Source organism: Balaenoptera musculus, chromosome 11, assembly GCF_009873245.2.
Source record: "Balaenoptera musculus isolate JJ_BM4_2016_0621 chromosome 11, mBalMus1.pri.v3, whole genome shotgun sequence".
Taxonomy (NCBI): Eukaryota; Metazoa; Chordata; class Mammalia; order Artiodactyla; family Balaenopteridae; genus Balaenoptera; species Balaenoptera musculus.
In genome coordinates this window covers 103,795,105-103,807,573 of record NC_045795.1, presented here as the reverse complement: position 1 = coordinate 103,807,573, position 12,469 = coordinate 103,795,105, and the positions used below count along the sequence as shown (strand labels likewise).

At 50.7% G+C, this 12,469-nt stretch overlaps 2 protein-coding genes across 8 annotated transcripts in view; one reads left to right on the top strand and one right to left on the bottom strand.

Moving 5' to 3' along the window:
• ZXDC (ZXD family zinc finger C) overlaps window positions 1–12,469 on the bottom strand; it is a 69,759-nt gene that overhangs the window by 18,673 nt on the left and 38,617 nt on the right. The window lies entirely within an intron of this gene.
• SLC41A3 (solute carrier family 41 member 3) overlaps window positions 1–12,469 on the top strand; it is a 66,948-nt gene that overhangs the window by 43,776 nt on the left and 10,703 nt on the right. For all 7 annotated transcript variants that reach the window (XR_005021990.1, XM_036870579.1, XM_036870580.1 and 4 more), the window contains 2 exons: window positions 8,357–8,428; window positions 11,985–12,129. Coding sequence is in view for 6 of the 7 variants with exons in the window: in XM_036870579.1 (XP_036726474.1) it covers window positions 8,357–8,428; window positions 11,985–12,129 (217 nt within the window). In the remaining variant the exon portion in view is untranslated. The remainder of the gene's footprint in view (window positions 1–8,356; window positions 8,429–11,984; window positions 12,130–12,469) is intronic.

Sequence of the window (12,469 nt, the reverse complement as noted above, 5' to 3'; positions counted from 1 at the left end):
TTGATCAGTTTTCATATGAACTAGCCTTGTATTCCAGGAATAAATCTCTTTTGGTCATGGTGTACAGTAATTTTAATGTGCTCTTGAATTCTGTTTGCTAGTATTTTATTGAGGATTTTTGTGTCAGTATTCATAAGGGATATTACTCAGTGGTTTTCTTGTAGTGTCTTTGTCTGGCTTTGGTATCAGTGTAAATCTGTCCTCACAGAATGAGTTTGGAAATGTTGCCTCCTCTGCAATTGCTTTGGAAGAGTTTGAGGAGGATTGATGTTGATTCTTCTTTAAATGTTTGGTAAAATTCACCAGTAGAGCCATCTGGTCCTGGGCTTTTCTTTATTGAGAGGTTTTTGATTACCAATTCAATCTCCTTACTAGTTATGGGTGTGTTCAGAGCTTCTATTTCTTCACGATTTAGAGTTGGTCAATTGTGTATTTCTAGGAATTTATCCTTTTCATCTAGGTTGTCCAATTTGTTGGCATATAATCATTAAAGTACTCTCTGATAATACTTTTTATTTCTGTAAATTGAGTAATAATGTCTTCTCAGTTCTACTTTTAGTTATGTGAGTCTTTTCTTTTTTCCCTTAATCAGTCTAGCTTAAGGTTTGATCCGTTTGTTGATCTTTTTGAAGAAACAGCATTTGTTGATTTTCTCCATTGTTTTTCTATTTTCTGTTTATCCCTAATATTTATTTTTCCCTCTATTTTTTTTATTGGAGTATAGGTGATTTACAATGTTAGTTTCTGCTGTACAGCAAAGTGAGTCAGTTATTCATACACATGTTATCCACTCTTTTTTAGATTCTATTCCTATATAGGTCATTACAGAGTACAGAATAGAGCTCCCTGTGCTGTTTAGTAGGTTCTTATTAGTTATCTATTCTATATACAGTAGTGTGTATATGTCAATCCCAATCTCCCAATTTATCCCTCCCCTCCCCTTTCTCGCCTGGTAACCACAAGTTTGTTTTCTACATCTGTGACTCAAGTTCTGTTTTATAAATAGGTTCACTTGTACCACTCCTTTAGATTCTACATATAAGCGATATCATATGATATTTGTCTTTCTCTGTGTGACTTACTTCACTCAGTATGACAGTCTCTAGGTCCACCCATGTCGTTGCACGTGGCGTTATTTCGTTATTTTTTATGGCTAATATTCCATTGTATATATGTGCCACATCTTCTTTATCCATTCCTCTGTTGATGGACACTGAGATTGCTTCCATGTCTTGGCTATTGTAAATTGTGCTGCAATGAACATTGGGGTACATGTCTTTTTGAATTATGGTTTTCTCTGGATATATGCCCAGGAGTAGGATTGCTGGATCATATGATATGGTAGTTCTATTTTTAGTTTTTTAAGGAATCTCCATATTGTTCTCCACAGTAGCTGCACCAATTTACATTCCCACCAACAGTGCAGGAGGGTTCCCTTCTCTACACACCCTCTCAACCATTTATTGTTTGTAGATTTTTTGGTGATGGCCTAATATTTATTATTTCTTTTATTCTGATAGCTTTTGGGTATAGTTTGTTCTTTTCTAGTTGTAAAGTTAGGTTGTTGATTTGAGATTTTTCTTTTTTTTCAATGAATGTTCCAAGTGCCCTTAAGAAAAATATGTATTCTGCTGTTGTTGGGTAGAGTATCATGTATCTGTTTGTTAGGTTCAGTTAGTCTATAGACATGTTCAAGTCCTGTGTTTCCTTCATAATCTTCTGTCTGGTTGTCCTATCCATTATTGAAAGTGGAGAATTGAAGTCTTCTCCTATTATTGCAGAGCTGTCTACTTCTCCTTTCGATTCTGTCAACGTTTGCTTCCTGTATTTAGGCGTTCTGATGTCTGGTCTATGTATGTTTATAACTGTTACGTGTTCCTGGTGGTTTGTCAATGTATAATCAGTATATATTTTATCAATATACAAAGTCCTCTTATCAGTATATAATGTCCTTCTTTGTTTCTTGGATCAGTTTTTTACTTAGTATCTATTTTGTCTGATATTAGTACAGTCATCCTTTCTCTTGTTTGGTTGCTATTTGTAAGGAATATCTTTTTTCCATCTTTTCTCTTTCAATCCATGTGTGTCGTTAGATCTAAAGTTACCCTCCTGTAGACAGCATGTAGTTGGATCTTGTATATTTAAAAATTTATTCTACCAATTTATGTTTTTCGATTGGGAAGTTTATTTACATTTAAAGTAATTAGTGATAGGCAAGGACTAATTATTGCTGTTTTGGTATTTGTTTTCTGTATGTCTCATAGCTTTTCTCCCCCTCATTTTCTCCCTTTCTGTCTTTTTGATGAGTTCATTTTTTGTAGTGATAGGTCTTGACTCACTTCTCATTTTTCTTGTGTATGTCCTGTAGATGTTTTCTTTGTGGGTACCTTGGGGAATCCGTATAACATCCTAATATTATAATAATCTATTTTAAACTGATACCAACTTAAATTAGTCAAAAATTCGATTCCTTTAAAGCTCTACCCCATTTATGTTATTGATATCATGAATTACATTTTATATACTGTGTACTCAGTAATATAGATTTAAATTATTTTTATGCTTTTGTCTTTTAAATCCTACAAAGGCATAAAAGTGGAGTTATGAACCAAAATTACAATACACAGGTTTTTATATTTGGCTGTGTGTTTGCTTTTACTGGAGAACTTTATATTTTTCAATATATATATTTGACTGACTTTTTTTTTTTTTTTTTTTATAAATTTATTTATTTATTTTTGGCTGTGTTGGGTCTTCGTTTCTGTGCGAGGGCTTTCTCTAGTTGCGGTGAGCGGGGGCCACTCTTCATCGCGGTGCGCGGGCCTCTCACTATCGCAGCCTCTCTTGTTGCGGAGCACAGGCTCCAGACGCGCAGGCTCAGTAGTTGTGGGTCACGGGCTCAGTTGCTCTGCGGCATGTGGGATCTTCCCAGACCAGGGCTCGAACCCGTGTCCCCTGAATTGGCAGGCAGATTCTCAACCGCTGCACCACCAGGGAAGCCCCTGACTGACTTTTGATCATCCTTTCATCAACTTGAAGGACTCCCTTTAATATTGACCATAGGGCAGGCCTAGTGGTAGTGAACTCTGTCAGCTTTTATTTATCTAGAAATGTCTTAAATCCCCCCTCATTTTCAAAAGACAGTTTTTGCCAGAGTTGACAGGTTTTTTTTTTCTTTCCGGACTTTAAATCTGTTGTCCCGACCTGATACATAAACTATGCTAGCTTCCGGTCTGATCTGTGAGTCGGATGAGAGAGAAGCCCGTCTCTTGGGAGCCCCTAGACCAGCCAGAAGGTCACAGACAAGACCATTCTTTCCCTCTGTCCCAAGGGAGGCCCAGGGGCTGGACAGCTGCCTCCTGTCTCCACGGGGCTGTGCCGGGGGAGTGGGGCAAGGGCGACAACGACCTTTCCTGCCATCGGGGGTGAGGCTTTTCCTTGGCTGCTGCCGGGCCTGGCCTGGCTTCTAACCCTCCCACGGAGCTGCTGTGGTCAGTCTGGTGGTTCATCCTGTGTTTCCTCCAAGGAGCACGGCTGGGCTTCCCTGTCCGCCCTCTGGCTGATGTCCCTCCCCGCCGGCTTCCTTTTCAGTGTATCTTTCGTGTGGTTTGCCTGTGTCGTCCAGGACCCGCTTCAGGGGAGAGTCCTGGCAGGTGGTCTGTCTGGACTGCCAAGTGTGACGGGGCCTTTATCCTCCCAGCTGACCCCAGCCTGGCCGGATAGCGAGGCAGGGTTCACAGGTGTGTCCCCTCAACTGAGACAGGCTTGCAGTGTCCTCTGTACCCAGTGTTGCTAATGGTGGCCTTGCGTCTCTTTGAGTCTCATTTCTCGTAGGTAGTCTGTTGATTTTATCTTCCTATCTGAACTTTTTTTTTTGGCGGGGGCTGCGTGTCGTGCGGCTTGCGGGATCTTAGCTCCCCAACCAGGGATCGAACCCGTGCCCCCTGCACTGCACATGCAGAGTCCTAACCACTGGATGGCCAGGGAAGTCCCCCATCTGAACTTCTTTTGCATTTTTTTTTATCATCCACGTTCTGAAATTTCACCGCGGTATTTCTGGCATGGACCGTTTTCCCTTACCTTATATACATCTTAGATTTTTCAATCTAAAGACGTATGTCTGTCTTCAGCTCTATGAAAATCCTATTTTTTGTGATTTCTTATATTCTGATATGCGTTCACATTCCCACCCTCTCTCTAGCTTTAACGTATACACATGCAGCTTCTGGATCTGCCTTCTTTCCATCTCTGTCTGGTTGTGCTTCATTCTGGGAAAACACCTGCGCTTGATTTTTCATTTCACTCATTTCCTCTTAATCTTGCTCTCAAGCTCTGTGCTACTGAGGTCATTGTGAGGAGCCCTGCTTGTCTCCGTGTTTTACTTTACATTCAGAGACCGAGTCTGTGCTTTCTAGAACCCCAGACCGTCTCTCCCTGTGCGAAGGCACCAGCCTCTGCCACCCCCTGGCTTAGCTGTCCTAGAGTCTTACTCGGGTTCTGTCTTGATTGTTTCCTTAGGCTTTTGCCTCCATTTTTGGAGTCTGCTGAGTCTGTCATGACTGTGGCCTTCAGGGGACAGGGATTCTTGGTCACTCGAGCATCCTCTATTTGGGTTTCCTCCTAGTCTGTGGAGCTCCTTCTGTAGAGCAGGTGACCCCCTGGTGGCTGGGGGGCGTCACAGTGTGTTCCCTGGAGGTACAGGCCGCTCACTGGTCTCACTGGTCTGTGTCCCTCTTACTGTGGCCACTCTGGGCATTTCCCTGCCTGTGACCCCAGCACACAACCTCACTGCTTCTGCTCAGCCAAGCGTCCCCTCGTCGGCACAAGCTGGTCAGGCGAGAGGAGAGGCGCCTCTTGTTGAAGCCAAGTCACCACCTGTCCGAGGTGCCCGTTGTCCCCGGGGCCTCCTGTCCTGGGCGGGAAACGTGTCCTGCCGTCATTTCTGGGCGTGGGTCCTCTGTCCACCTAACTCCCCTGCTCTTTATGCCCAAGGATTTCCTCTGAACCTGTGTTACACTGTAGAAGCCTCTTCTTGTTTCCAGTGTGTGTCTGAAAGCTGTCTGCTCTCTGCCATGATGAGCCCTGTGATGCTGGACTGGAGTCAGAGATACCCATGTAAACTACGTGTGTTTAGGACGCACAGAGGGAGACGAAACTAAATTTGCGTGTGTGCACAGCGGGGTTAGAGTGCATACACGTACGTTTCCTGGCTCCATCCATAAGAGGACCTAGAGGCACTGACACCGCAGTAGCACCAAGTGGAACTTTCAGGAGAAACAGCATGTGTGCATAGCTTCAGATATCTCCCCCAATAATTGTGAATCGCTCTGGTAGTTTTAGAAAGTGTCCTCAAAGCTTCGATCTGCTTCCATGGAGGAGCAGGAGCTTAATTCCCCTCCCCCTGAGCGTGGGGCAGACCTGATGAGTGACTTCTAGCTGATGGCGTGTGGGGAAGGGAAAACCGTGAGTTTGCAGTGCAGAATCCCGGCAGACGCACCTCAACCGAGGTCAGGGCACCTGTGATCAGCCGTGTGGTGTCACGCGCCTCGGAGTCTGCACACGAGGAGAAGGCACCTCCCCTCGGCAGCCTCTTCCCCCCCAACCCGCACCCTCAGTTTAGTCGCGGGGAGGCACCAGACAAGCCCACGTTGAGGGGCCTTCTGCAGAAGGCCTGAGCAGCACTCCTTGAGGTGCCACGGTGAGAAAGACGAGGGAAGGTGAGGACCCATCACTGCCTGGAGGAGACCAAGGAGCCAGCGGGGGGTCCGGACTTACTTCCTGGAACAGAGAAGGGACAGCGGTGGGAAAGCCGGGATGTGCAAATACATCCTGTCACCTAGCTGGTGGTGTTGAGCCAGTGTTGACGTCTTAGTTTGATGACTGTCCTGTGGTTCTATAAGGCAGTGGTCCCCAACCTTTTTGGCACCAGGGGCCGGTTTCGCAGGGACGATTTTTCCGCGGACGGGGGTGGGGAGGGACGGCTAATGTGAGCGACGGGGAGTGGCCGGTGAAGCTCTGCTCGGTGGCCCGCCGCCCACCTCGTGCTGTGCGGCCCAGGGGCTGGGGACCCCTGCTGTAAGGTGTTACGGTCAGTAGAAACTGGGCGACAGGTATATGGGAAACTCTCTGCGCTGACTCTGGAACTCCTGCAAAAAAAAAAGTCTACATTTATTTAGAAATAAAAAGTTAGACGGTTGTCTTTCTCTACCCTCCAGTTTGAGGAAGGAGAAGGACAGCAAGCGTCAGTCCTCTCTCTTAATCCAGTAAGTATTTTTTGTTGTGAATGGGCCAGATGACCTTGTGAAGCTCTAACTCGCTGGGCAAGTCAGGACCTGGCAGCAAACAGGAGGTGCAGGGACAGGAGCCGAGCAGAATTAAGGAGGGTCCACCGCAAGGTCGTGGTGGCAAGGCTCCCCGGGCCGCGTAGCGGCAGGAAGTGACCCTCACCTGAGGGACGGGGGGCGGGGCTGGTCCCCACGCCTGGGCCGGTCGCTGAAGGAGAGGCCGAGTGGCCGAGCTGCAGCCAGAACCGCAGGGCAGGGAGGCGTGCTGATGCAGCTGTGAGGGCTCGTGAGATTAAGAGAGACGGAAGATGTTTGAGTGTATGTGATCCAAATGCACGCTCAGGAAGGGCCTGCGGGCTGCTTCTGCTGAGGTGAATCTGGGTCGGTCTAGAGACGCTCCAGCTTCCCACTCCTTTGCCTTGGAGTCTTGAAGGGCCCCAGCCTGTGCCAGGACTGGCCTCGTGCCTCTAGCTCCTAGCCTGACCTCTCCAGGACCGTCGTTCTAGGGGAAAGAAATGTCCCTGTACCTTGACGGAGACCTGAGCCCGCTTGCCCGAGGGCCCCTGCCCGAGGTTCACCCTCCTGGCCGGCCCCGTTCCTTCCCTCCTTCACGGCTCCGTCCCCCACGGCCCTGGATAACGGACCCCCTGAGGGTCTCCATCTGCACACCAGTTCCCGCCACCAGCCTCCACGCGGATAACTCACCCGAAACCCACGCGCCCGGTGTCTGGACGGGAATCCACTGCCCGTCAGCCCCGTTGCCGTCCCCTGGCCCAATTCCCTGAAACCCACAGCTGCTTGCCCCCGGCTCTCCCCGCCTTCGTCCCTATGGGGTCTCCAGGCACCCTCTCCTCCGCTCCCTTTCCTGCTCGGCCTGGACTTGGTCTCAGGCCTCTGGCGCCAGGAGGCACCTCCATGCCGCTTCGTGGGCTGTACGGGTTCTAGACTTGTGCACGTGTTTTACACGCTTCCCAGCCAGCGGAAATGAGGCTTCTTGAGGAAGGGCCGCCTTTCCGATCCGTACTGGGGGTCATGGGCCCGCAACAGCCCTCTGACTGCCCTGACACGTTGCAGTTGGTTGACTCACAGGACCCAACACACGGGCACCGGCGTCTCTGGGCCGCAGGGGGCCCGGGGCGGGGGGCGGGCGGAGCGGGTGTGGCCTCGGTGGGTCCCTTGCTGCTCTGCTCCACCTGCACCCTGGTTCCTGGGCGGACACCCAAGGCAGGTGTCAGGCCACCTGGAGGAAGCCAGAGCCCACTGGGGCTCCACAGTGGTGACCTGATGTGTCCCAGGCGCCCAAAGACAAGAAGCCTCCCCTTACTTGTACAAAGAAAAGTAATTCTGGGGGCTCCCCTGGCCGTCCAGTGGTTGGGACTCCCTGCTCCCACTGCAGGGAGCCTGGGTTCGATCCCTGGTCGGGGAACTAAGGTCCCGCAAGCCGCACGGCGTAGCCAAAAAAAAAAGTAAAAAAGAATTATGTATTTTCCTCAGAGTTCAGTAACGTAGTGAACTCAGTACAAAGGAGCCAAGAAAATACATTTGCTTTGAAACTTTTTCTTATCTACATCTTGAATTTTGCTGGCAAAGCCTGTGATGTTAGGAGCAGCTACCCCTTTTAAAGGAGAAAGCTGCATTTCCGATCTCACTTTTTTATTCCAAGAGAAGAGGGACTTACGTACGTTTCTTAAGCAGGACACTTTGCCAAGGTGGGATGAGTGGCTGCTGGTCACGTGAGCTGCGACTCGTGGGCGGGGAGGAGGGATGGCAGGGTGGGGGGAGCCCGGCACCCCTCATGGACCGGCTGGATGGTCAACGGCTGAGGTTCTTGGTGACACGCGTGCCCGCGTGTGCACGTGTATGTGTGATCGCACACCTGTGAGGGGAAGAGCTGGGCCTGTGTCTCCACCTCTCCAGCCCCGAGTCACCGTTTTGAAAGCTGGCAGGACAGTTGGCTCTGGCAGCAGTGAGGGGGCGTCTGCTGGCCTGTCCTGAGACCGCCTCTCCAAGAAGGGTGGGCCTGGCTTCGGCACTGCCGCCCGACTCACCCTCTGCCCTTCTTTCCATCCTAGGCCAACACTGGGCAGATCGATGACCCCCAGGAGCAGCACAGAGTCATCAGCAGTAACCTCGCCCTCATCCAGGTGACCCTCCCGTTTGTCCCTTCATGCTTCATGCGCGTCGCAAACTTGTGTCTCCTCCTAACTGTGGGGTCGCGGGGGACATCTCACGGAGCCAGGAAGCCCGAGGTAGCAGTAGGCTGGGCCTGGATCTGGACGGAAGTGTTTGTATCCAGAGCCTCCCGGGCTCCTCTGGCCGGGGCAGGCTGTGGCCACACCGAGAACTGGACCCAGGTCGCACTGGCGTGCAGGCGAGACCGTCACTGACCAGCAGGCTGCCCTGGGCAGGACACACAGACTCAGGAGGGGCCTTGACTTCTCACCTGGGCCCCGGAGCCCGTTTCCAGCTCTCCGCTGGGCATCTCCAGAGCAGTGTCGCCAGATCTGGCCCCGTCGCCTGCCCTCCTCACACCCCTCTTTGAAGTCCCCGACTCCGTCTGGTTTGGGCTGGAAGTTCGCTCTGGGGTGGCCCAGCTCAGGGGCCTCATCTGTAAGATGGGCTGCTGTGCGGCTCGTCGGGTGGGATTCGCGTGCCCACTGAGTGACACTCCCGTCTGACCCGGCTAGAAACCCAGCAGCCCTCATTCTGCCTCTGTCCCTCACCCTTCCGTCCGGCCACTCTGAGGACCCTCCCCTGGGCCGCCTGGAGCCCAGCCCCGCTGCCCTGGCCTCCCCGTCCAGGCACCTGGGCTCCAGTGCGCTTCTGCACGGCCCCTGCCTGGCCTTTTCTAACCCTCGAGCTCAAGGGGCCTCCTCCCCCTGGAGCCCCTTTGCCGGCCCCCCTGTCCAGGGGTGGGCCCGGCCCCCCTCCCCTCCCCTCCCCTCCCCTCCTGGGATGTCCTTTCCCCTCCCCGGCACCCGGTGGGGACTCCCCTCAGACCCGGCTCCAGCCTGGCACTGGCTGCCTCTCCGGGCCTTGCGGGCGCCGTCAGGCCGTCCTGGACGCAGTTCTGTGTTTAGACGTCTGCCTCGTCCACCGAGGTGCTTCACAGGGGCCGGGTCTACAGCCTGTGGCTGAAGCCCCTGGAGGTTAAAGCTCTCACGAGGCCCCGGCAGAGGGTCTGCAGGGGCGGGTGGTAAACGCCTCAGCGACAGTCACTGGTTTTGCGTTTCTTTTCCTACCGAATCCTCCTCAACCGGTGTTGATTAGGTCCTGCTGTGGGCAGGCCCTGGCCTGGCACGTGGTCCTGTCACAGCGTGGATGCAGTTGGTCTCCTCCATTTTTTAAAAAGCTTAACATCAAAGCATAAAGGATGCAGTAAGTTCCATACTTAAACTTTTTGAATAACTTCAGCATATTCTATCACGACAACGTACCCAAGAGTGATACGTGAGCCAGGACCTCACGGGTAAGAGGGAAGGGCAGCCGGGGGCTGGCTCTGCGGGGCCTGTGCAGACCTGCCGGGCTCGGCCCGTCCGCTCACAGACCGACCCCTCGCCCTGCGGGGCACCTGCAGTTACAGGCGCCTACTCGATAAGCTATACTGCAGTGAGAGTGTTCTCCTTTTGCATAGATTTCTTAAGAGAACTTCCCACAAGTTCACAAGGTATGAACAGTTTAAGGCTCTAGATGTTTCCCGAAAGGATTGCAAAATATCTGATTTCTTGGTGCAATAACAGCACTAGAATTAATAATTGAAATGGGACTTCACTGGTGGCGCAGTGGTTAAAGAATCTGCTAGCCAGTGCAGGGGACATGGGTTTGAGCCCTGGTCTGGGAAGATCCGACATGCCGCGGAGCAGCTGAGCCCGTGTGCCACAAATACTGAGCCTGTGCTCTAGCGCGCAGCAACGAAGACCCAACTCAGCCAAAAATAAATAAATGAATTTATTTATTAAAAAAAAAAACTTGAATTATTAGTTCCTCATAAGCTCACCAGCATGGGAAGGACTCTTCTAAACCCTTTCTGTGTTTGCAGACACATGGATGTGCCCACAGACACAGACCACACGAGTTCCCATGTTTCTATGCATAAAACATACTATACTGTAGGTGTAACTTCGTAAATAGCACTTTTCTCTTAATAGTGACTTAACGAATGGACGTCACTCTGTACAGAGCAGCTCCAATCACCATCATGATTATGTGCTTCTTTGTCCGCATGTGCACGTTTCCCTGGGAAAATGCTAGATCATCAGGTATTTGGATAACTTAGACAAATTTCCTCCCAGAATTCCTGTATCAATTTTACCACCATCAGTGTGTAAGACAACCATCGTCCCACGTATTTGTCCCTGTGTACTTTGTACTGTTGACCTTTGAGTTTTAACTTTACTTCATCCGACAGGTAAGAAGTATACCCCATCCATCCATTTACCCGATGAGCAGAGACCCCAGTGCCACGAAAATCAAACAGTGCTTACTTTTAATAGAGGAGGACCAGCCCTGGCTACAAATAACCCTAATCCTAACCTTCCAATTGGGATTTTATTTAAAATTTTCCTGATTACTAGGGATTTGATCATCTTTTGTGTGTTTCTTAGCCGTTTGTATTTCCTTTCTGTGGATTACCTGTCATATCCCTTATGCATTGTTCTCTCACCTTATCTTTTTATTATTGTTGATTTGGTAAAATGGACTCATTATTCTGGATACTAATCTTTTATTAGTTCTGTAAGACAGAAAATTTTCTCCAAGTCTATCCCTGCCTTTGTTTTGTGGTGTCTTTTATAACACAGAAGTCATGCTTGGACTTTGTAAATCTTAGCTGTATTTTTCTTTATAGATTTTATATGTTTCATCTTTAGTAGGAGGCCTTCCCTAATCCAAAATCTGAAACACATTATTCAGTACTTTCATCCGTTTCACACTTTAGGTTTTTATGTTTAGGTATATGTGTGTGAACGGTATAAAGTCAGAATCTATTTTATTTTTCCAAGCAAATATCCGGTTTCTCTTACCTTATGTATTCCATCCTGATTTGAAATGCCACCTTGATCATAGTAAACTTTCATACATTCATGATTAAATTTTCATACTTTAAAATTTTCACATATTCATGGTTCAATTCCTGGATCCTGTTCTGTCCTGCTGACCTATTTGTCTATTTCTCTGCCAAGCCACCGTTTTTAATACTATAGCTTTAAAGTACATATTCATAATGAAAATGCCAAAATTTCCATTTTCTTTCTCAAAGTTGTTATGGCTATTCTTGCACATCTGCTCGTTTTTGTGAAAGTTAAACTTAAAATGAGTTGTCAGGTGCCATGAAGAATCTTGGGACCCTGAGTGGAATTTTGTGTGTGAGCTGGGCGTGTTCTCGTCTGCGGAACCTGACTGGCCTCGCGTGTGCGCCGGGGCCTCAGCTCCGACGGCTCTGGTGTCTCCCGGGGGTCCTGGGCGTTTCCGGGGGGCAGGGGCACTGTCTGTGCTGCTGGAGATCACAGCACTTTTGTCCAGACCAGTGAGAGGGGCTGTGAGGAAACACGGGGGGCCCTTGACCGAGGACCCTACACAAGATGACGGGGAAGGACGGGGCGGGGCAGCGGCTTCCGCAGGGATCGGGCTGAAGGGGGTGTCGGCTTTGTTGCTCTCGGGCGAGGTCAGCAGGCCTGCCTCACATCTGGTTCCTGCCCGCAGGTGCAGGCCACCGTCGTGGGGCTCCTGGCCGCCGTGGCAGCCCTGCTCCTGGGCGCGGCGTCGGGGCAAGAGCTGGACGTGGTGGAGGCGGAGGTGCTGTGCGCCAGCAGCGTCATCACCGCCCTCCTGGCGGCCTGCGCCCTGGGTGAGCAGCCCTCGGGGTCCTGCGCGGGTCGGGCTGCCGCTGCGTCGTCACACCCACCTTGACCTGGAGGGCGGCGAGGGGGTCCCTGCCCTCTGCTGGGGCAGAGACACGTCTCTCTGTGACTGGCTGGCGGGAGGGCCCGGGCGGGGTCTGGGGCAAGGCAGGTCCTGTGCCCCCTCCCCCGCCCGAGGCCACCACGCTTCACGCTCCTTTTGGAGTGCTTGCGAGTATCTGAAGCTCTCGTGTCAGCTCCCTGCACGACGGCAGCTCCTCCGAGAGGGGCCTGCGTGTCCTCTTCTACCATCTGCTGTCCCCACCCCGCTCCTGCCACGCCGCCTCA